We start from the raw sequence: 22,719 nt of genomic DNA, 5'->3' as shown, positions 1-22,719 counted from the left end.
GACAATACTTTTAGTGGAGTGCCGTAAGATTTATACATCGGAATCAAAGGAAAGTTAATGAATCTTTATATAAACTTTGAAAATGTGTTTTTAATAGTATACAGAAAAATGTAAAAAAAAATTGTTGTACCCTCTTAGTTTTGAATAATATTTATGTATTATTATTTTTCTTTATTTATTTTAGTTTAAAGTTATAATTAAAAAATGAGAACTTTTACAAAGTTGATCTTGGGTCTCAAAGAACTGCAGATTAAATGATAAGGGGTTTTGGAGGGGGGACAAAAAGAGACAACAGCAGCTATTGGGTATATATAACACTATAACACTAGTTTTTAAAATTATACTTTTTTTTGCCGAGACTAAACTATTCTTTTCAAAACGTTTTCGGTATGTTGAACCCGAAGTCAGAAAAATCCAATCAGCTTTGGTTTTTTGAAATATTACCGTTAACCTACTTTTGAAGTCATACTTTGTGAAGTATTTGTTCAAACATAAATCGTTTCGGTTTCTAAAAGATATGCAATTAACACAACTTTTATTATCAGAACCAATAGTTAAGGATAAGAACTAAATACATTGTTACTTTCATATTTCTATCTTTAAGCTAATTATACACGATTGCAATCTTCCCAATTGTCAATTTTCTACTAAGTGAAAATAGTCTGTTTACATGGTTGGAAGACTTTAGAGGGCAAAAAATTGGTAGACTCATTGGAACGCAATTTTCTTTACAGATGACGGAGAATATGAAACTTTTTGTAGAACTTGGGTTGAGTCATGAAAAAAATCGTTTGAGAGGTGGGTCATACCCCCTCCGCTTAGCTTGAAAAAAAATTATTAAGAATTCAACATACAATTACTAAGGAATTTATTATGAATTTCAAAATTTCAAAAAAAAAAAATTACCAAAAATTCAAACTAATTTTTTAAAAATTTTATGTAATTGAGTATTTACGTTGCGTTTTTTTTTTAATTCTCTCATTAGTTTTTAGTCAAAAACAGAAAACCAGATGCAAAAATGTTTTGTCGTTTTCAAGTAATTAAAAAAAAAAACAAATTTCTCTCAATAACAAATTAAAATTTATTATCCAATTAAAAATTGGACAATTTTTTTAATAAGAACATCATCCAATGACCAATTAGTCAAGAATCGTCCAATTATTTAAAAATAAGAAAATTTGTGTGTTTAGACGAGTTCAAACGATTGCAAGAAGATTTAAAATTTTTTTTTTTTTAAATTTAGAAGAAGTAGTATACGTTATTATTATATACAAAATTATTTTCTCAATTGTCCGGCTTTTTTTAGTGGTTACAGACAGTGTATGAAACTTACATGTAACATGAGAGTAACACATTAGTTTTGCTATTTATCAATTTGGACAATATTTCTTAGTTTTAATGTTCTTAAATTTTTAATATTGATAATCATGGTTTGGATTCGAAAGGGTTAATAATATCTATATTTAATATTTGGGTGGTATCTCCCACGTACACATAATATCCGATATTTTGGAGTCAATTATGTAAAAACCACAAAAATTACCAGATTTTCAAAAATTGTTTTTTTATGCAGGGATAAATTATACATGACTTTTTAAGATTTACTCAAAAACTATTATTTATAAGCTTTAAAATATCGTTTCAATTTTTTTTTTAGCTTTATTGTTTGAGCTTTTAATTATGCAGTCCAACGCTCGCTATACAGGTTCATTGACTTTCCCTGAATTCCCAGATTTTACAACTTTTGTAATTTACGACATTCCTACCGAGTGCTTCGTCTTTGAATTAAATTTAAATAACCTTATTAATTTTTCTTCATTTCAGTTTCAATATACCCAAATGGTAGATTGTGTCCGAGGTCTCCAAGTGATCAGCAAAATTCGAGCCTACCGAGTGCTTCGTCCCTCTTACTCAGTTCGTGGACATACAAAAGATTGGTGGCTATACGCAGTGCGTTGTCATGGTTTCTTCTTTGAAACAACGAAAGAAAAATGGACAAAAGCCAAAGAAAACATACGATACATCAAAATGTACACCAAAGTTCTACTAAATCCCAATGAGAACTTGTCCCCCGATGACAAGCAATTTAAATCAGATGTTGAGAAATCTCGTGATTTGGATGATCTACGTTGTTTGCGAGAAGTTTGTTTCCTTCAACTCGTAACAAGTGAACTTGATTTGAAGGGTCAAGATGGCAATCAAGGAAGAAGCATGCTCTTCCAATGGTTCCCTAATTGGTGGGGATGGTATGGTAATTCTGGAGCTACATCTCCAGCTTCAGAACATAATGGTGAATTATTGTCATCAAATGATACAGCACATAGTCTTGAAGATGATATATTGAATGCACTCGAAGGGTCGGTAGAGAATAATTCACTCCTCAAACGTGATGCTGTATTTGGGAAATTTGACTTTTTCCTTACCGGTGGACAGTTGAATGTTTCCACTGAAAATTATACCAGTGCCGAAGTGAAACCAATGATGGAAATGAATTTTGATAATCTAAATCTAAATATTGAAACCAGACCGAGATCAGGTTCTCATTTGATTGGTTTGTCATTGGGTTCTGTGTGCGTCAAGGATTTATTCACACCAAATACAGAATTTCCCGAATTGATAAAACCTCAAACAAAAGAAGACCCACAAGTTCCACCGGCATTTAGTCGCTTTCAGAATGTCAAAGGGAAGAAAGACACCGAAGATACAAGCGAACCATGGTTTCTTCTGCAATATGAAAAGAAACCATTGGCATTCAATACTGATTACAGACTGGCTGTGAAGACAAGATGTCTAGATGTGGTTTATAATATGGAGGCTTTAAAATGGCTAACAGACTTTTTTGCAAATCCTTTACAAAATGCAAATGCACGACGAAGGCTTGAACGAATGAAGTATAGCACAAAAATGAGGCTTATCAAGAATTGGAAGAGCATAATTGAAGGAGATTTGGTGAGAACTAATCAGACAATTAATTTGAGAAAAAAAATGTATATTTTAATTATTTCTAGGGTCAGCGAAAATCATGGTGTCTTGAAATCGATGTTTCAGCACCGCAAATCATTTTTGTAGAGAACTTTACCAAAAAGAATACTTCAATTGTTCTTGTTGATTTCGGACGTTTTCAACTCTCCAAAAATTCCACCGAAAATCGAATAAGACAACAGAATATGGCCAAATCCGAACAAGCTGGTTCATCAGGAATCGAACAAATCAATGGACAAGTTTTTAATTTGGAAAGTGAAGAAGATGAAGCATTTATGACGCCCTGTTCAACACCACCAGGCTCTGAAAATAGTCCCTCTGATTCGACAACTTTGTTATCAGCTGTGCCAGATCTTTCTGATATTGTTATAAATAATGATACAGGACTGGAAGATGCTTTACATGATAGAATCTATGATAAGTATACAATTGACATGACTGACTTGCAGGTGCTAGTATGTAAAGGCAAAGAACGATGGGGATTTGCCAGTGTTAAAGGATCTTCTGCATTACACTTGCTAGATCGATTTAGTATATCATTGCAATTGGAACGACGTGTAGTTCATACAGTTGATCCAGAATATCCATCGTTGACTTTGTTTGGAACACTTCCAAAGCTTGTAGCGCATGTTAATGAACATAAAATATCTGCATTGATGGATATTCTAGCAATAATCTCTGTTGACACCTCGCCAACGACTGAAGTTCATGTTTCACCGGCTCAGATCTCAGATCAATCACCAATGTTTCATTTGGAAGATGATTCATTGAGTTTGGATGAATCAACAAATAGTACACAACAGCAGCAACAACAACAGACAAATTTGATTATGTTGCAATTTGTTATTGATCAAATGTCATTGGAGGTACAATCTAGAGGAAGGAGTATTGCAGAATTGCAAGTTTCTGGAGTGAGAGCTGGTTTAAGTAAAAGACCGGAAGATACTAATATTTCTTTGTCTGTTCATGGTTTGTTGTTGGTTGATGCAATACAATCTTTTGGTCCAGATTTTGAGTTACTTGTTGCCAGTCATAGACATGTGGGGTAAATGATCTTAAAATTTAAACTTTTTTGGACAAAAAAATAATTGGCTGTTGTTTTTATATATTTTATTTTAGAATGGATAGTGTTTCTGGAAGTCTTAAACAAAGTGAACCATGTTCACCAACATCACCAGCATCTCCAGATCCATTAGATAATCGAAGACCGACAAGTCCACTTACAATAAGCAAAGCTATTAGTTCTCTACAAAGAGGTATGTAATGAGTTATGTAGAGACGTTTTGAAAGTCATGTTTTAAAGTAGACTAGTTTAGATTTTTTTGTTTGGAATTATTGTTTTGAAGGTCCCAAAAACAATTCCTGCATTTTATTTTATTATTTATTATTTTTTATTTCATTTTATTTTTACACAAAATTATTGAAATGAAAGTCCACTCTTACTGCACCAAAAGATGCCTAGCAAGACGAATTTCATCTTAAACGGAATGCTACATTGATTCACAGTCCTAGTACGCATACAAATCGTCTAGAAAAGTTATTGATAGAGGAATAGGTAGGTTCATTAGACAATCAATCACTACTCGTGATTTTATAGACAAGTCGACGGTATTGCCTTTTTTCGAAAGAAAACACAAATGATCTGTGTTATCTTGGATTTTTTTCGAAAGCAAAAAAAAATAGATTTGTAATTTTTTGACATAGGCCTGTTGATTATAAACTCATATCCTTAATTCAATACCAATTTCGGGACTTTGGTCAAAAGATATCGGCTTCAGAATGTAAGAAATAAAGACAACAAATGTGAATAGAGCTTAAAGAGACCTTTCTTTTAATGTCTCACTTGATTAAGAGAAAAAATTCGCTTGCCCCTGGTTAACGGCAGCTCACCGAACGCCTCTTACTGATATCAACAATCTTGGAATTACAACAGATTTCAATCCGGACACCATCTCTGTCCGCTTTTAGACTCAAATGTTTTTTTCGAGAATGTCAAAAAATGCATCCTCTGCGTCTCTCTATTTGGATCTTGATACAGATAAATTTTGCCCTAAAGCGTCCAAGAAAATTACACGCTTGCTTATTTAAAGCACATGATTTCTTGGGAAAGTGGTTGGAATTTGCCTTAATGTTATTCATGTTCTCCACTAGTTGTCGGCTACAAGTTTATAATTTCCTTTGCTAGGGTATTATTAAGATTCAATCCTGTGGCAATCTGTGGCAATCATTCCCATGGAGAGCCGGGTGCCTTTTAGGATGGTTTACCCGCTCCTTTAAGACCTGTGCTCTGAATATGTTGGAGTTACCCTGTTCTTCAAAAAGTTTGATCCCTCTGTGGGGATGCTGCCTGTATTATTTGTTTCTTTTATAAAAAAAATATCAATTTTATTATATTTTTTTTTCTTTATTTTTATTTCCCCAATTGGATGATTTTTTTTTTCTTATTTTATTTTTTGTATGGTTTTCGCTTTCAAATTTGTTTGAATTTTGTTTGAAAAAATGAAAAAAAAAAAACTATAAAAAGCTAACTCAGCAACTTGGTCGACTTTGGGTGATTTAGATGCACTCATCACTGTGGAAATAAATTTTATTAACTCAACACCTGATACGGAACCATTACAAATTGCAAATATTAATTTTAACAATTTAGATATAATTGGTAAGTTCTTTGTTAATTTCCCATAAAAAACATACCAAAACAAGTCATAATTTCTCATCCTTAGCCAACCAAGAAACTATAGTCGAATTACTTGGATTTATTAATCGTGTGGTGCCGAGTAAAAAACAAAAAACTACTCCACCTAAACCTGCATCTACGACATCTCAAGATGATACCGACAATGCAACAAGACCAACTTCAATTGATCTAATGCGTCGCCAACAACTACAACGTCAATTTACCGAAACTCGTCTTGGAGGAGCACCCACAAATGCCATCACATCAATTCGCACCGAAATAACATTCGACTTTCATCGACTCAATGTTTTGGTCTTACGTGCTCTTAAACGTGATTCATATTTAGTTGGACGAAAAGTAGGAACCTTCACTATGAGTGAAGCCAAAATTCACGCTACACTCGGTCAAGAAATATCGGTTGACGGTTCGCTAGGTGGTTTACAAATTTTGGATTTAACCCCAGAAGGAGTATACCATCAGCGAATCTTTTCAGTTGGCAAAGATCCACTTACCGATCCGCCAGACATGCGACAGGACCTGCTTAACTCATTGACCCAGGAAGTCTATGGTGGCTATGGTGGCATGGGTAAGGATAAAATCATTGAGCAAACGCAGGCACTGTCGTTTAATGTCTCGCGGGATGTTACCGCTACTGTAAGTGTGAAAATTCGAATGGCTTCGGTATGGTATACCCATTGTGCGCGTTTTGTTCAGGAAATTAGTTGGTGTGCTAAGGAATTTAAACATTATCTCAAGTAAGATGTTATTTTTTTTAACAAAGAATTTGTCTCACATTTAATATTTATTTAAGAAACTTTGCCCGTTCGATTCGAGAGAAGGCGACAGATATGGCTATTGGTCTTGTGCAACCTCTGAGCGAGCCAGTTGAAATTTTTATTGAAACTCCTTTGGATGAAAAGAGACCCAAATTGTTCCCAAGTCCTCATAAGGTGAAGAAACCGGGCAAAAAAGTCAAACTCAAGTAAGAAAATATGGCATTTCTGGGAGCGTATCGGAATCCTGCTTTTTAATTATTTTTACATATACAAATATTTTCCAACATTTTTCAAAATAGAAGTTGGTAAGCCATTTAAAAAAAAAATATTATTCAACACATAAAAGCGGAGTTTCAATGAAATTCATAAACCCGTTTTCAAAATATTGATTTTTCAAAAAAAAAATTTTTAATTGTGTTTTAAAAATCCAAAAACGTATTTTTTGAAAATTGTATACAATTTTTATAAAACGTTTATTTTGACGTTTCTGTATAAAACCGGTTCTATGGCAGGTACCGTTAATAACGGCACAAAAAACTATTAATTTCAAAAGAAGGCTCTTAAATGTGTAACACTTAACAGAAATTTTTTTATCAAAATCGTTAGAGCCATTTTTGAAATAAATTAACTTTTCTATTTTCGTTATATGACAGGTACCGTTAGTTTATATCCTAAAATAAATTTCAATTTCAATTGGGAATTACACAAAATTATTAACTAGGTTAGGTAGGTTAGGTAGAAATGGCTGTCAGGAAAACAACTGACACACTTAGACCATTTATTGGTCCGTTGTGATACCATGATTTTGTAAGGAAATTCCTCACTAATTAAACAAGTTGGAGCTTTTAATGAAGCGGTGAAGGTTGAAGATGTTAGTATTGATTAGTTCACTAGTATCTTCTAAAAATTGTTAACTACCAAGTTTGAAGAAAATCGATCCAGTTGTTTAGGCTGTAGGGGAGAAGGGGGTACATTTGACACTTAGTTTTTAAAGGTCTGTATTTTCGAAAACTCTTAATGTTTTCCAATGTTTTGTTTTGTATTTGATTTATTGACTATTCAAGATTATACTAACAGTAAATTTTTTTGTTTTACAACATTACAACATTTAAAAAAATAATGTTTTCTAAAAAAAGTCATTTTGTCAAAAGTGCCCCGTGGCCGGGGCACCTTTGACTTTAAAAGGGGTACATTTGACAATGGTGGATTAAACCCCACATCGTGTGGATTATATTTTTAAAACTATCAACGGATCTTCCTTGTCTATTGTTTAATTAGAAAAAAAATAAATTTTTGGTTTTAAACAATCTACTAAACAATATAACGAAAAAAATAAATCAAAAAATTTATTTTTTAAAAAGAAGAAGAAAAAACAAAAAACCATAAAATATTTAAAAAAAATCTCTCCATTTAAATCGTAATCAAAATTAATCGATGTCGATTTATTTTTAAATAATTAATAAAATATATAATTCCCAAAAGCAACGTAAGGAGCCTCATAACTGTTTTTCTTTTTTTTCAATAACTAATACTATTTTTTTACAAAGCTGGTTTTAATTGACTTAACTTTAAGCATAGTGCTATCAAAATATTGAATCACCATTAAAAAAAAATTTGTATTAGGTAAAGAAATCGCTTACATACCGGTGGTCAAAAATTAGATCAGAAATACAGAAAACACGAAAACACGTGGTACTCCCCGAAAAGTTAATGAAAGACTGCGAAATTTCGCAAAATTTCTTTAAATCAAACTAACCTTCTTTCTTCATTAAAACTTTTGTCAATTAAGGGCACGATTATACCGAAAAACGCAAAGTCAAATGTGCCCCGGTGTCAAATGTACCCCCGCTTACCCTAGCTCGATGTACTTACAGATAGATAGATATATCGCAAGTAAAAAACGGGATTATAAAAAGCGGCACTATAAGAAACGGGATTATAAAAAAACGGGATTATAAAAACTGGGATTTTAAAAGCGAGATATTAAAAAACGGGAATATAAAAAGCGAGATATCGAACCCAACCAGCCATTTCGATACCATGTTGAATCATTGTTTTCCAATTTTTCAGACTCGACGTCATTCTGGACACCCCGGTCCTTGTGGTGCCTCGATCAAGTTGCAGTGCTCAAGTGCTAGTAGCACATCTTGGCAAAATCACAGTTACCAATAATCAAGAAGAACTTCGTTCACCACCAAACTGTCCTCTGGACGAAGAAGATAAAAACGAAGATGAAGAGATTTTTACCATTGACGAGGTAGATTTCCAACGATATGAGCCACAAATTATCGGTAGCACAACGAATATCGGCGAAGTTGTACGAATATGTGATAAATACTCCATCGAAATACGTAATATGAATTTATTCTCTCTGGACACAAGTCGACGAAAAGGATTTCGCTTATCGGCTTTGCCCAGAGCTGAAGAATTCTATTCCTGCCAAACAGATGCAGTTGCAATACTTCATGATACTGTGATACAATTGGAAGTTAAGAAATTTGTTGATGATGTTTCAACACTTCCAGAGAATAACCAAGATCAACAACGAGATGAAGATGATCTTTTGGTAAACTCATAAATTTTCCAGCAAAAAAATCCTGAGTCTTTAATTTGTTTTTGTTTAATTTTAGATCGATGGAAGCGTCACACAACCTCTACAAATCTCCCTGTCTCGCAGGCAATATGAACAACTTCTCGAGACATTGGATAATGTTTTTAAGATACCAAATGATTTAGTACGACCACCCGCCGAGGTGTCTGTTGAAACAATCAATTTAGACACTGACAATAATTCATCACCTTTTGAGTTGAAAAATCGCCTGCCTGATAAAATATTTCACAATCAAACCCTTGATAACCAACAAAAGGAGATTACTCCAAAGATTTCATTTTCTCTGCCAATGTTCATTATTCAATTGAAGAATGAACATGACAATCCCCTGATTGAAATAACATTTCGTGAATTCAGTGTGCAGTATGACAAAGCGAGTCAGTATGAAACTGTGGTCCAGGTTATGCTCCGTTCAATTCTAATGGAGGATCTGAAATGTCCAATTGACTCGAAATATCGACAAATGGTTGTTTCTTCAGCCCAAGAGGATAGAAGTTGTAGACCAGTAAATGCTCCTTCATCATCATGTCCAGATTTAGTGCGTATGGCATTGAAGGATGATATTCCAACTGGTTCGTTGCCAGAGAATTTAGAATCTAGTGCAGGATTTGATTGTAATCCTTCGGTGGCTCCGACGACAACTTTGAATGCAATCAATTACCATCGTAGTCGATTGCAAGTTGATTCAACTTATTGTCCAGGAACGCCACCTCCATCGCCTCAATCAAAAGCACATGAAGACAATTTGGTTATATACTCGGCTTTGCTGATTGATCCAAAATGTCCTACACTAGCTACAAATTATCAGAATCGCAGACAAACTAGTTCTATTGATTTCAATTGTTTGAATTTGATAATTTCTGTTGAAAGATGGTTTATGGTTTTGGATTTCTTTGGTCTTGTCTCAGAAGATGAGGATAATGGTGCGCCAAAAGATGGAGCTGAAGAACAGATAAGCGAGGGTAAGGAACTTCATGTTAAACGATCTTAAAACGTGGATTTACTTTTTATACATTATTTTAGTACATTCAAATGAAAACAGTGAATTAGAAATCACAGTGCGTTCATTGAATTTGGTTTTTGTTCGCAACGAATCAGAATTGGCCAAAGCAAATGTTTCGAATGCATTTTTTGTAGTAGCTAAATATGATATGACAAAAACTGTTGAAGGACGATTGGGTTCTGTGTCGTTGTATGATCTTACTAATTATGGTAAAATTTATCGAGAGAAATTTCTAACAAGTGGTTCTGAGGCATTGAAGTTTATTTATAAGAGGTGGGTATTTTCTGATTGAATTTGTGAAATCTTACAAAGTGTGTTTTATTTTACAGGGAAGATGATAAAGAGAAGCTAAGATCACTGACGAAAGATGCAACATTAAAAATTCAAATGTCTTCGGTGCGATATGTTCATACGAAGCGATTTGTAATGGAAATTCAGGCATTTATTAAGGAATTTCTTCAGTTGCAAACGGTAAGATTAGAGTTAAAATAAAAACAAGGTACAAGCAATGGTTCGGTGAAACTGGCTCTTAAAAAATTCGTTGACACTTACGTTAGTGCATGAGCCTTTTTTTGCAACAGAAATATTTTAAGACTACTTAGATGAGTTCAATACAATTCTCCTCGTTCATATAGCTTCGGTTAAACTAGGTCTGTAATACAAAAAATTCCTAGCTCGGAAGTATTCTATTGCATGTTCAGTAAACGACCCGCATAAATGTTACAAAAAAAAGGTGCATTTATAGCGAAAAATCGGACATTCAATATGATTTGATAGCACGTCTCTCGCGAATATTCCAGAATAGTAGGTTTTTACACAAAATAAAGACTTTAAACCACTTAGTAAGCATCATACAGCACAACAATATTCTGAAATAGGACAAACTAGAGGTACAATAAGAGTTTTAGATGTAAAGGGATCCCGAAATTCATGAGAATTTCTTAACAAAAATCTGGACATAGCATTAGCTCTAGAAAGAATATAATCAATTTGTACAGGGTACATTAAAAAAGAGATGTGGATCAAAAATGACCCCAAAGTCCTTGTGAGTTACAACTCTTTGCAAAATAACTCCACCCATCTTATAATCAAATAAAATAGCCATGGCGGACCTCGAAAAAATCATTATTGAACATTTGTTGAAATTCATGCTCAAAAAGTTCTTAGGAAACCAATCCATCAATTTTTCAAATCTCTTTGAAAATTTAAATTAGGTATCAGCAACTGACTTGATTGACATAATGATTTTAACATCGTCCGCGAACATTAAGCATTTTAAAAAATTAATCACTGTCTCTCGCGAATATTTCAGGAAGGTCATTACTGAACATTAAAAAAAGAAGGGACCCAAGGTGAGTGCCCAGTGGCACAACGGCGCGGCGTGGTTATAAATTATAGAAGATAATATAGACCCAATTTTGACAAACTGTGAGCGCCACACAAATAACTGCTGAACCTTTTAAAAAGAGCAGAGTGAATCCCAAAAAAAGAAAGTTTTTTAATAAAATTCGATGTCTAACCCTATCAAACGTTTTTGAGAAACCCATACAAATCACATCAGTTTGACATTTATTTTCCATATTTCTTAAACATAAATATACAAAGAAAGTCAAATTAGCTACAGTAGACCCCAATTGTACAAAACCTGGCTGGTAAATCGATATATGATTTTCACTGCTGCATAAATTTTACTTTTCACAATTGATTCAAATATTTTAAGAATCAGTTGCAATTTGACTATAGGTCTATAGTTTTCTACATTTTTTTACCAGATTTATAATCCAGAGTTATATGGGAAAATTTCCCGGAACCTAAAGATAGATTGAAATGTAAGAAAAAATAGTTTTAGACAAATTACTGGTACATTCTTTTAAAAATTTAGAAGGAATGTTATCCGGTCCTAAACTCACGAATTCCATTCGTATAGGAAATTTGCTACGATTTTCGAAATACAATCACGGAATCCGTTCCTAATAAAAAATTGGATACGACTTTTATCATTTATGCTTGTGAATAAGATTTCCGGCACATTTTTTTTACTAGAAATAAGATCCGCAAGCAGAGCTACTAAAACGAGGCAGATCAATTTGAAAGCCATTCTTCAAAAGGCAATACAAAAATGTATCCCAGTGCTATTAATTTAAAGTTTTTTTTTATTTGAAGCGTTTAGTTCTTTTCATTTTTCTTTCCATAGTAAAACACAAATCCACCAATTGAAAACAATCCGCACAGATTAAATGTTCATGTTTATTTTGTTGAGTAGTTTCATATACCTACAAAATAAATAAATTTGTAGCCCAATAACCATTGGCTGGATTCGTCCTCAGACCACTGTTAAGACAGTCCATTGCTCTGTCTTTTAAGCACTCCACATAAGCCAGTTCGCTTTATTTGTGTTTTGTCAAATCCATACCCATCTGTCCACATTGGTATAAAACAGTTTTCAAGCGTCTTATCAATATTTCGTTTTTCTTTCCATAGTAAAACACAAATCCACCAATTGAAAACAATCCGCACAGATTAAATGTTCATGTTTATTTTGTTGAGTAGTTTCATATACCTACAAAATAAATAAATTTGTAGCCCAATAACCATTGGCTGGATTCGTCCTCAGACCACTGTTAAGACAGTCCATTGCTCTGTCTTTTAAGCACTCCACATAAGCCAGTTCGCTTTATTTGTGTTTTGTCAAATCCATACCCATCTGTCCACATTGGTATAAAACAGTTTTCAAGCGTCTTATCAATATTTCGCATCCTTCCTATCTAGGCTTATAAATATCTTAAGAAAAGCAGAGAGGCTTTGTGTTGACAAACTGATGTCGTTTTCTTTTACTCCGATGAGAGTACCCGTTTAGCACTAATTTTTAAAATGTTTGTGATTTTCGCTTAAAATTGTATTTCATCATTACATTTTTAGTTTGATACGATTCATTTTTTTAATTAATGATTTTTCTGTCTCTTTAGCCTGTGATGAAAAAAATTAAACTCTCCGATCGAGCTCCAAGCAACCAACAGCGCCCAACACAACTCGGTCTTGAAATCAGTGCTGGTTCACCAATAGTCTTACTACCTCTTAGTTTCGAAAGCAACCGAATGATTGTCGCTGATCTAGGAGAATTCACACTCACCAACAGTTTCCATTTGGCCAGTGAAAATCATGTAATAAGTAAAAAATCCGATGAAGCTCTAATGGATGAAATTCTAGATGTAATGCAAATTCATCTTGTCAATACCAATCTCTTTACCGGTGATCGAGTTTCAAAATGTCAAGAATTACAACGAAATGAAAACGATGCTGATATTTGTCTAGATATGGGAAGTTTTTGGGCATTAAAAACTGGCAATAGTATTTTCAAAGAAAAATGTCATTTAAAATTACAAGTCGAACGAAATATGGACTCGGGAAATAGTCATAATTGTCCTGATGTTAGTGTTCAAGGAACATTATCTAGGTTAAGTGGTGTTCTTAATTTACAACAATATAAACTTTTAAGAGGTTTCTTAGCTTACAATTTAGGCGAGAATATTGATGATATTTACAACAATTATTCATTCAGTTTGGCTGAGAGTCGTATGAATATCACTTCCATGGAACAAGTTCAACAATTGACCATTCCAGATAAGATTGTTTGGAATATGTTGTCGATAAATCTTGACTTGGAAGATGTATCGGTTTTATTGAATTCACGTTCTGACGATCGACATCAGCATGATGATCAACCTTTAGCTTGTATTAATTTTATTAAATCTTGTCTTAAAATCGATTCGTATAGTGATTCATCTCAAGATATTGACTTGGTGTCACAAGAAATTCTACTAACTGATTCCCGCTTTCAAAGTGGCAGTCCTGAAGCACCAAAGAATGTCTTTACCAACATACTACAACCAATTCGAGCTGAAGTTGGATCAAATATCGTTCAAGCAGAGGTCCATAGTCGTCAGAGAAAAGATCATTCAAAGTTTACAATACTCCTTAACAACATGAGAGTAATGGCAATTCTCGACTGGATCGAGAATCTCCAAGACTATTTAAGTCAAGATGCAGATCCTCCATCAGGAGCGATGATGCGGATGAAGAATACCGGAGTGTCACTAAGTTCCAGTACTTTAGACGAAGCAGAGAAAACTCCCATGGAAGTCATTCTCAACATTACCGACTCTGAGTTGGTTTTCGTCGAAAAAACTGATCAAAATGACACTAATGCAATTATTTTGAAAAGCACAACAGTTTTCTCATTCAAACCATTGGATCTCATTCGACCGATCTCGGTGAATCTAAATCATCTAGAAGTATTCTCCTGCATGTTGGGTTGTGAAAATGAAACTGCTTTATCAATCATCGATCCAATTACTGTAAACTTGGATTTGCGTGAGAATACAATTGATATCCAAATCCAGAAACAACTATGCATTCGTTTGTCTTATCACGATGTCAAGATGTTCATTCGAATGATGGAGTCTCTGCCGAAACAAACTCGTACCGCACAAAAGAAACGTACAGCTCTGCATCGTGAATCGGTTTACAGTATGCCAGATGTCGAACTGATTGCACCTCTAATGGCTATGGGATTCAAACGTGCCGATTGCATTCGAGCTCTGGAAATGTGCAAGAATCAACTTAACGAAGCTGCATTATGGTTGACCCAACAGCGAGCAACTCGCCAACCTACAATGGAAATCCATTCCGTTGTGGTGAACGCTCAGTGTATATCGGTGTGTGTCATCGATGATTGCATGGATGCTGATGTACCCTTGTTGGAATTGTCTTTGTCACAATTGAAATTTAATCAGCTGTTGAATGAGAGATTAGCCACTTTACCAAGTCATTATCATCCTCTAAGGATTCCTGTCTTTTGTAGTGGCCAATTGGAAGCAGTTATTGCAAGTGACTATTACAATCGTCATTTGAGTGGTTGGGAGCCAGTAATCGAGCCATGGGAATGCACGGCTAACTGGAATTACAGTACTGGGCAGACGAGCAACGAAAGTAATCTTCTTAACCTCTCAATTATGTCCAAGCAAATGCTTAAAGTAAACATAACTACAACTCTCATTGAGCTATGGCATTTAGTGAGAAACAATTGGACACAAGATTACTATGAAGGGACAAACAATGCAGTTGCAACGTCAACCACAAATTCCAATGATAGTCCAACAAATTACCGACGTCGGGCGCCATTTGTACCATTTTCACTCAAAAATGACACTGGTCAAGTTTTATCATTTAAAATTCTCCTCACTCAACCGGGGGGAATTACTCGAACTGAAGTCACCAGTCATGATATGATTAGTGAATGGATTAAAGTACAACCTAATGAAACGGTTCCATTTGGCTTTGGTCCACAAACTAAACTGAGACATTTGGATTCTCATAAATTGAATTTGCATCAAATTCTGGTTCAGGTCAAGGGTTGGGCTCAGGTTGGACCAGTATCGATTGATCGAGTAGGTATATTTTTCCGTCATGCTTTGCAAGATGATGCACCATCGGAAAAAGCAAGAATTGTATTTGATGTGTCACTTGTGGGTTCAGCACAAAAATTAATAACAATTCGGTCAGCTTTGAGATTAATCAATCGATTGGACAACAAGATCCTCCTTAAACTGGGCCAGGAAACAGCTGTTGTGGAACCAAATAAGTGTTTTAGTGTTCCGTTAAGTCGAGTTCGTTCGGATATCTTTTTTATGCCAATGTTTGAATTGACTCCAGAAGATGAAAGGAATGGCAATGCTTTAGAAAGAGTCAAGGATGCTCCAAGAGATTCCAATTTAAATCATCAGTTGAATGAATATCTGATGCAACAAACAATGAGTACAACTAGAAATGGCCAGCGGCAGTTTGGTTTATGTGATGAGGGGATTTCTTGGGCCAAGTGTGTCGAAGACATTATTCAAGAACCAAGAATATGTCGAGCAAATAGAGATAAAGTCTATAATGTAGTTACCACAATCAAACGAGATGGATATCCTCATCGAGATGGAGTTCCTGGACACACTATTATGCTAATTCCACCGCTAAGAATCACAAATCTTCTCTGCTGTGATTTGTTGTATAAGATTACTGGTCAAATACAAGATAAAACAACAAGTCAAGGAAGAATCACCTCATCGACAACGGCTAATATCTATGAAGTTAGTCTGGAGGAAGCCATCAGTTTAAGCATTACTCTTGATAATTATAAAGTCTCGGGACAGTTGAAGATTCCAGTTGGTCATTCTGGAGTTGTTGAACCGAAATTAAAACTTCTCGATATTAACAATCGAGATCTTCATTTGAGAGCATCGATTCAAGCAATCAAAGGAAATGGAATGGAAATATTTATAAGTGCACCATTCTGGCTGGTAAATCGGACAGGGCTTCCATTGGTATTTCGACAGGAAGGTGTGTCACAACCAGCTTCAGGACAATTTGAGGAAAATGAAATGGCTCGAGTGGTAACACCACTTATGTTTTCTTTCTCAGATCCTGAGGCGTCGCCGTCTCTGGAGATCCGACTTGGTGAACGATATGGCACGAATAATCAGGTTAGTTTCAAAACTTTATAGAATATCTCCATACTAAACTGATTTTATTATTATAGTGGTGCCAAAGCTTTAGTCTCCACAAGGAGATTGTCTATCGTCAGTTAAAGGCAGCCAACTCCAACGATAGCTTTGCCATTGGAGTCGAAGTCCGTCGTGGAAGAGGTCGCTATTCAAGAACAAGTGTGGTTACATTTTCTCCCAGGTTTCAGTTATACAATCGAAGCAGTCGAAAACTTCAATTCGCTCAGAAATGCCATGTCACCAAGCCCGTAAGTTCTATAAATAGTAGGGTAACTAAAGCTAAAAAAATAGTAATATTAGGGAGCCCGACCGTACAGCCCCGAAATTTGTCCGATTTCATACGAATCGCAAAGTTTTTACCTGTCGGAAGTACACCTCGAAGCGAAATTCGTATAAAATCGGAGAATTTTCCGTTCCGACGGATACCTCGCTACGGCCGAATGTCTAAGTAATTGAAGGAAAATAAATATATGGGAGTGAGGGCAGTGAGGGACTTGGAACACAAAAAAAAAATATTTGAACACAACGACAACACCTACAATATTTTTGTACACATTTTTAAAAAGCTATAGGTCGTTTCAAATCAAAAGTCCTGACTCAGAGTTTATTTTCTCCCTTCCAATAAAATTGAGAACAAATAAACAAAAAACTCAATTTTATTGGCTCATTGCGACAAATCAACTCAAAAATAACAACAAATCATGCTTGTTTGAATGAAAGAAATGCTAGAGAAAAAAATAAACAAACGAAAAGTCTGAATTTGTTTATTAATGATTTCTATGGTGACGACTCCAAAATAATTGAAAAATAAAAATAAGATATTTACTGCCCAATTATACAAATGATAAGATGTGAATAGATTTTTAAGTTATGAATTGCTATCATATAAACTGGACATTTCTGGTCCATCTTCACCTAGTCCCATAATAATATCTTCGGCAAAGTTATCCCAACTGCCTTCAAATGATAAATAATTAAATAATTGTATGTTTTCTTGTATTGCCCGCGGATATGGAGTGATGCAAGCCCGGGGGACTTGCCTCTGCTTTCTGAGGCTAACCCAGTGAATCTCACAGACGGATCCATTAAATAAAATAAGGATATTAAAAACTGTTCTTCGTTATTTTATCGTAATTTTAGAAAAAGTTCAGCTGCCTCATAAATGCTTCCTTCCAGTAAGCGAATGAGTTTCTTTTATTTCTGCTCAATTTTCCATGGGACTTTTGATTTGAAACGACCTATAAGTATGTTTGTTTGGGCATTTTTCAGACAACTCAAATGTTTTGAGCATATCAATAACAAATGCTCTTTTTACATCAATCATTTTGACCTGATAAAATCTTGTAAATCGATAAGCGCTGGCCGGCTGCACGCACGAAACAGTGTCACGTTTCATAAATGCTTCCTTCCAGTAAGAGAATGATTTTTTTTTATTTTTGCTCAATTTTCCATGGGACTTTTGATTTGAAACGACCTATAGAAGCTTAATTTTATTTGTAAAATTAAAACTAAGTAAGTTGAATGATCTGTTTTTGAAAAATTGGTCTTAACATGTCTTTTTAAAAAAAATTTCGTAGTTAAATATGGATTTATTTTTGCAAACGCACTTTTTTACATTATCAAAACGATGTAAAAAATACAGCATTTTTACGGAATTTTGATGAACAGAATTTTGAAATACAGTATTTTGACCAATCAGAATTTTGACTTTCAGAATTTTGCTCTTACAGCATTTTGCACACCCAGAATTTTGACATACAGTATTTTGGCAAACAGTATTTTGAACACAGAATTTTGCAATATACAGTATTTTGACCCCAACCCATTTTTAATATTTTTTCAGAACAGTAATATACGGCCCTATTCTGCTATTCGATTCACGTGAAAGTCTAAAATAAGAAGCGTTTAAATGGGGGTTAAAATTGAACTTAAGCAATTTTTTTTCTTTAACACACGAAAACAACGCTTTGTTTTCGAAAGTTAGAGATTTTTTAAAGCCAGTTTGACGGAATAAAGGAAGAAAATCTTTCGATTCACGCGAATCGAATAGCAGAATAGATCTGATATATTACCTTTTCCTCTTCAGAATTCAACTAACAATATTTATGGCAAGACATTTTTGAAGGCAAATTCATATTTTATTACGAAAATTTTTGAATAAAAGTTATTTAAATTTTTTTTAATAAAGTTTTTTTTTTCAAAAATCTGAGTTTGAGGGCCATTTTTTTTCTTTATTTGATTATCAGATAAGAATGAACTTCTAGCTTTTTAAAAATGTGTTATTTAATATTGTACGTGTTGCTGTTGGATTCAAAATATTTTGTTTTGTGTTTGAAGTCAATTTGTGTGAAAATTGCATTTTTCGGTAAACGATGATGGAAGATTGTCCCTTACTTCCATATAGTTTTTTTCCTTGAATAACCTAAACAATCTTTTGCTATCATATAAATAATTTTAAAATTTAAACAAAAATATTGTTTTTGTTCACAAAAAACTTAATTTTTAAAAAACAATACGCAAGATCGGCAATTTTTAGTTTATAGAGGTTAAAGTATTTTTGAATAACGACGTTTGGGAAAAAAAATTACCAAAATCGGAGCTGTTTGGCCGGGTTCCCTAATAATTTGCTTTAGTTAGTCCACTAAAATATTTCTTTCTCTTTTGGATTTTATAACTTTTCTGTCTTAGGTTGATGCGGAATCACGTAGCACTTATATCGATGCAGTTCCAGGATGTCATTTCCCTTTCCATTGGCCGCGATCCGATCAGGAGCCACTTCTTTGTGTTCGAATGGCTGATGTCGATTACTGCCACTGGTCAAGTGGCATTCCAATCAACGAAGCTCAATCCGTGTACATTAACATCCGCAACGATATGGGTGATATGAGATTCCTCCGTCTCGAAGTCATTCTACAGGGTTCCACATATTTCTTGCTCTTTGGAGATGCACACGCTCTCCCACCACCAATTCGATTAGATAATTTCTCAGAGGTTCCGATAAAATTCTTCCAATATGGCTGCAAGCCCGAATGGAGAACCACAGTTCGTCCACATTCCTCATTGTCATATGCTCTGGATGATCCAATTGGACATCAATTGCTACAAATTGAGGCTCCTGGTGGCAACTCAATCGAAATACCACTGCGAAATTTAAGTTGTTCCGAAGGATTGACTTATTCGAATTTCATTTACCTCGCATTCAAAGGTACTTTCCAAACTCCATCAGTTTCGGAACATCTTTATTTGTCATCAGAGTTTGATATAGAGAGTCAACATCTGGTGTTGGGAGTGAAGAATTCAAAAGTTATCCTAATGCGTAAACATGCAGGTGATCGATCACAATTATGGCTAATGAATAAACTGGGTCAATTGGAGCATGAAGGATCATCGCCACCAAGTGAACCAGGTCGATCTACAACACATTCAGTAACAAGAATGGTTTTGGACTTGGAAAAAGCACCAAATCCAAATGATTACACTAACCTTTGTGTCCGAGCACCAAATACTCAGCGACAAACAACACAAACATGGAAATTCGAAAATGGAAGACTGATGTGCCATGCTAATATGTGTGTTCAGGTAAGTTTGCGCTTATTCCAAATCTAAGTTCTTTAAACACTAATATTCTTCACTTAATTAGGCACGTAATGGAGTTTTCGGTCTACGCCCAGGTTCCGATGCCGTTCTTGGTCGCATTGAATCCGAAACACGAACTCTCAACGATGTTCAAGTTCCAATTGAACAAAATATCGAAAGACAAAAATTACGACCAGGTTCTGGTCAATTGGATGTAAAAATTCGCATGGATGGACCAATTAAGACAATACAAATAATAGATGTAAAAAATCCTACATCCACTTCTCTGACACCAGATCCACAATGGAAACATGCTTCAGCTGTAAAAATCAAATCAAATCGTGGTTTTCGTGAAAAAGATCAAAAATCACATTTTGTTGATGAGTTGAGTGTCAAAGTTGATTTGGAAAAAGGTGTAGGAATATCTGTGATATCACGACAACCATGCGAAGAACTGACTTACATCACCCTACAAAACATCACAATCGAAGCTCTAGCTACACCATCAGTTCGATCAATTGATTTGCGAGTTAATACTCTACAAATTGATAATCAATTGTTGGACACGCCGTGTCCCATTTTGTTGTATACAATTAAACCGAATGCTAGTTCTACGCCGACACCATCGAATGCTATTGAGTATGGAAATCCGAATGCATTGACATTTAGTGCTAAGGTGTTATCGAGTCCAAATAAAAATGCTGTGATTGTTGAATATTTGATATTTGACCTGAGACCTTGTGTGGTTTTCTTGGAAGAGCGGCTGATATTGAAGATGGCCATGTTTCTAGGATTGGGTTCATCACATCATTCGGCGACAAGTTTGGCTGATGAATCGGAATATGAAGCACAACAAGTGGAGAAGAGAATATTGGCTTCAAATGCTAAGCGGTACTATTTTGAAAATTTACACATCGATTCCACTCATGTAAGCCTCTTAAAAAAATTATTTTTATTGAATTTAATGATTTTTCCTTTTTCAGATTCGTCTAAGTGTCATAACTGCATCGAAATTGTCTCCTCAACTAAGCGAGATGAAGAGAAAGCTCGGCTTGAGGTTGATAAAATTCGAAGATGCCCTCATTGAATTCGATCACTTTACAGACAGGCATCATTTTGAAACCTTGGAGATGTACATGAGAGCAATTAAGTCGCATTATAAAAACCAGATTAAATGGCATGCAGCATCGATTCTGGGAAGTGTAGATTTCCTTGGGAATCCTCTAGGTTTTGCAAATGATTTGTCAGAAGGTGTTTCTGGGTTAATTTTCGAAGGTTCTGTAAAGAGTTTGGTAAAGAATGTCACTCATGGAATTTCAAATTCAACTGCAAAACTAACAGAAACAATATCTGATGGTTTGGGACGAGTTGTCCTCAACGAACAAGATACCGAAACCCGCCAAAGAATATTAGAAGTGCCGACAGGTTCGAATACTTCTGGTGAGCATTTAGCAGCTGGTCTAAAAGGATTAGGTTTTGGGCTATTAGGTGGTGTTACTAGTATTGTTCGGCATACCTATGAAGGAGTACAAACTGATGGATTCCAGGGCTTCATAAGTGGTCTTGGCAAGGGAATTGTTGGGACTGTTACGAAGCCCATCATAGGTGTGTTAGATTTGGCATCAGAAACTGCATCGGCTGTTAGAGAAACTAGTAAGAGTGCTCATCGAGTGCTACCAGAAAGAAAAAGACCACCTCGCTGTGTGACTGGTGCACCAGGAGGTCTTCTCCCACCATATTCATATAGACAAGGAAAAGGTCAACAATATTTATATCTTATAAATAGGAGAAATTTCTCTGAACAATTAATGTCATATGAACAAGATTTATGCAATGATAGAGATGCAAAACTTAGATTATTAGTGTCAACAGAATATTTACGATTATTTTCTCGCACCGAAGAAGAACCGACTGTGATGTTAGAGTGCCATTTAGACGAGGTGCTTTCATGTCATCCAGTTACAGCACAAAGTTCGCACAATTCCAAAGCGAAACCACATTATTATATAGAAATATCGAAAAATTTGGGACAAATACGAAGGCCACGGGTACGTTGTCAATCGGAGGAGATGGCTGAGAAGGCGGCAAGATGTGTAAGTATATTCGAAAATAAGGATATTTAGGTATATCAAATTTCATAATAGGACTGAATATAAGAAAACAATATTGAATTTTATAATATCTTGCATTCTAAGTAGTTTAGCATACTAACTTTGGATGGAATATTTTATGTTTACTTCAAGAAACGTAAAACTACAAATTTCTGTTGTTGATCTAGAAAATTAAAAATATTTTTCTCGTTTTGCTTAAAGATCTAGAGCCCCATAAACAAATTTGTTTCACAGACTCTCAAGAATTTAAGATCATCCGTACTTCTTTTTGGCAGACTAATTTTAATAACATCAAATTCTGCTTTGAAGTCAACAAAATTGACAAATTTCCTTCGGCAGTACCTTAACCCTGCGATAAAAACTTTTGAATTTATAAATGAATTAACTCCTTCTTCGAGAGAAACACACTTTCACCCAAAATCATTTTTTAAGTCT

The 22,719-nt window shown here is 34.7% G+C and overlaps 1 protein-coding gene across 1 annotated transcript in view; it reads left to right on the top strand.

The window, feature by feature from the left end:
- The window catches only part of LOC129917768 (intermembrane lipid transfer protein Vps13D), a 32,371-nt gene that overhangs the window by 6,733 nt on the left and 2,919 nt on the right, over window positions 1-22,719 (top strand). Inside the window, exons 3-17 of the mRNA XM_055997873.1 lie at window positions 1,825-2,949; window positions 3,009-4,027; window positions 4,102-4,238; window positions 5,507-5,641; window positions 5,706-6,414; window positions 6,471-6,641; window positions 8,506-9,001; window positions 9,066-10,008; window positions 10,070-10,322; window positions 10,379-10,520; window positions 13,016-16,576; window positions 16,633-16,845; window positions 19,286-20,176; window positions 20,238-21,101; window positions 21,157-22,266. Coding sequence (XP_055853848.1) covers window positions 1,825-2,949; window positions 3,009-4,027; window positions 4,102-4,238; window positions 5,507-5,641; window positions 5,706-6,414; window positions 6,471-6,641; window positions 8,506-9,001; window positions 9,066-10,008; window positions 10,070-10,322; window positions 10,379-10,520; window positions 13,016-16,576; window positions 16,633-16,845; window positions 19,286-20,176; window positions 20,238-21,101; window positions 21,157-22,266 — 11,769 coding nt within the window. The remainder of the gene's footprint in view (window positions 1-1,824; window positions 2,950-3,008; window positions 4,028-4,101; window positions 4,239-5,506; window positions 5,642-5,705; window positions 6,415-6,470; window positions 6,642-8,505; window positions 9,002-9,065; window positions 10,009-10,069; window positions 10,323-10,378; window positions 10,521-13,015; window positions 16,577-16,632; window positions 16,846-19,285; window positions 20,177-20,237; window positions 21,102-21,156; window positions 22,267-22,719) is intronic.

Source organism: Episyrphus balteatus, chromosome 4 (assembly GCF_945859705.1).
Source record: "Episyrphus balteatus chromosome 4, idEpiBalt1.1, whole genome shotgun sequence".
NCBI classification, from domain to species: domain Eukaryota; kingdom Metazoa; phylum Arthropoda; class Insecta; order Diptera; family Syrphidae; genus Episyrphus; species Episyrphus balteatus.
The sequence above is the reverse complement of the archived record's forward strand: the minus strand, read 5'-3'. Positions and strand labels throughout refer to the sequence as shown.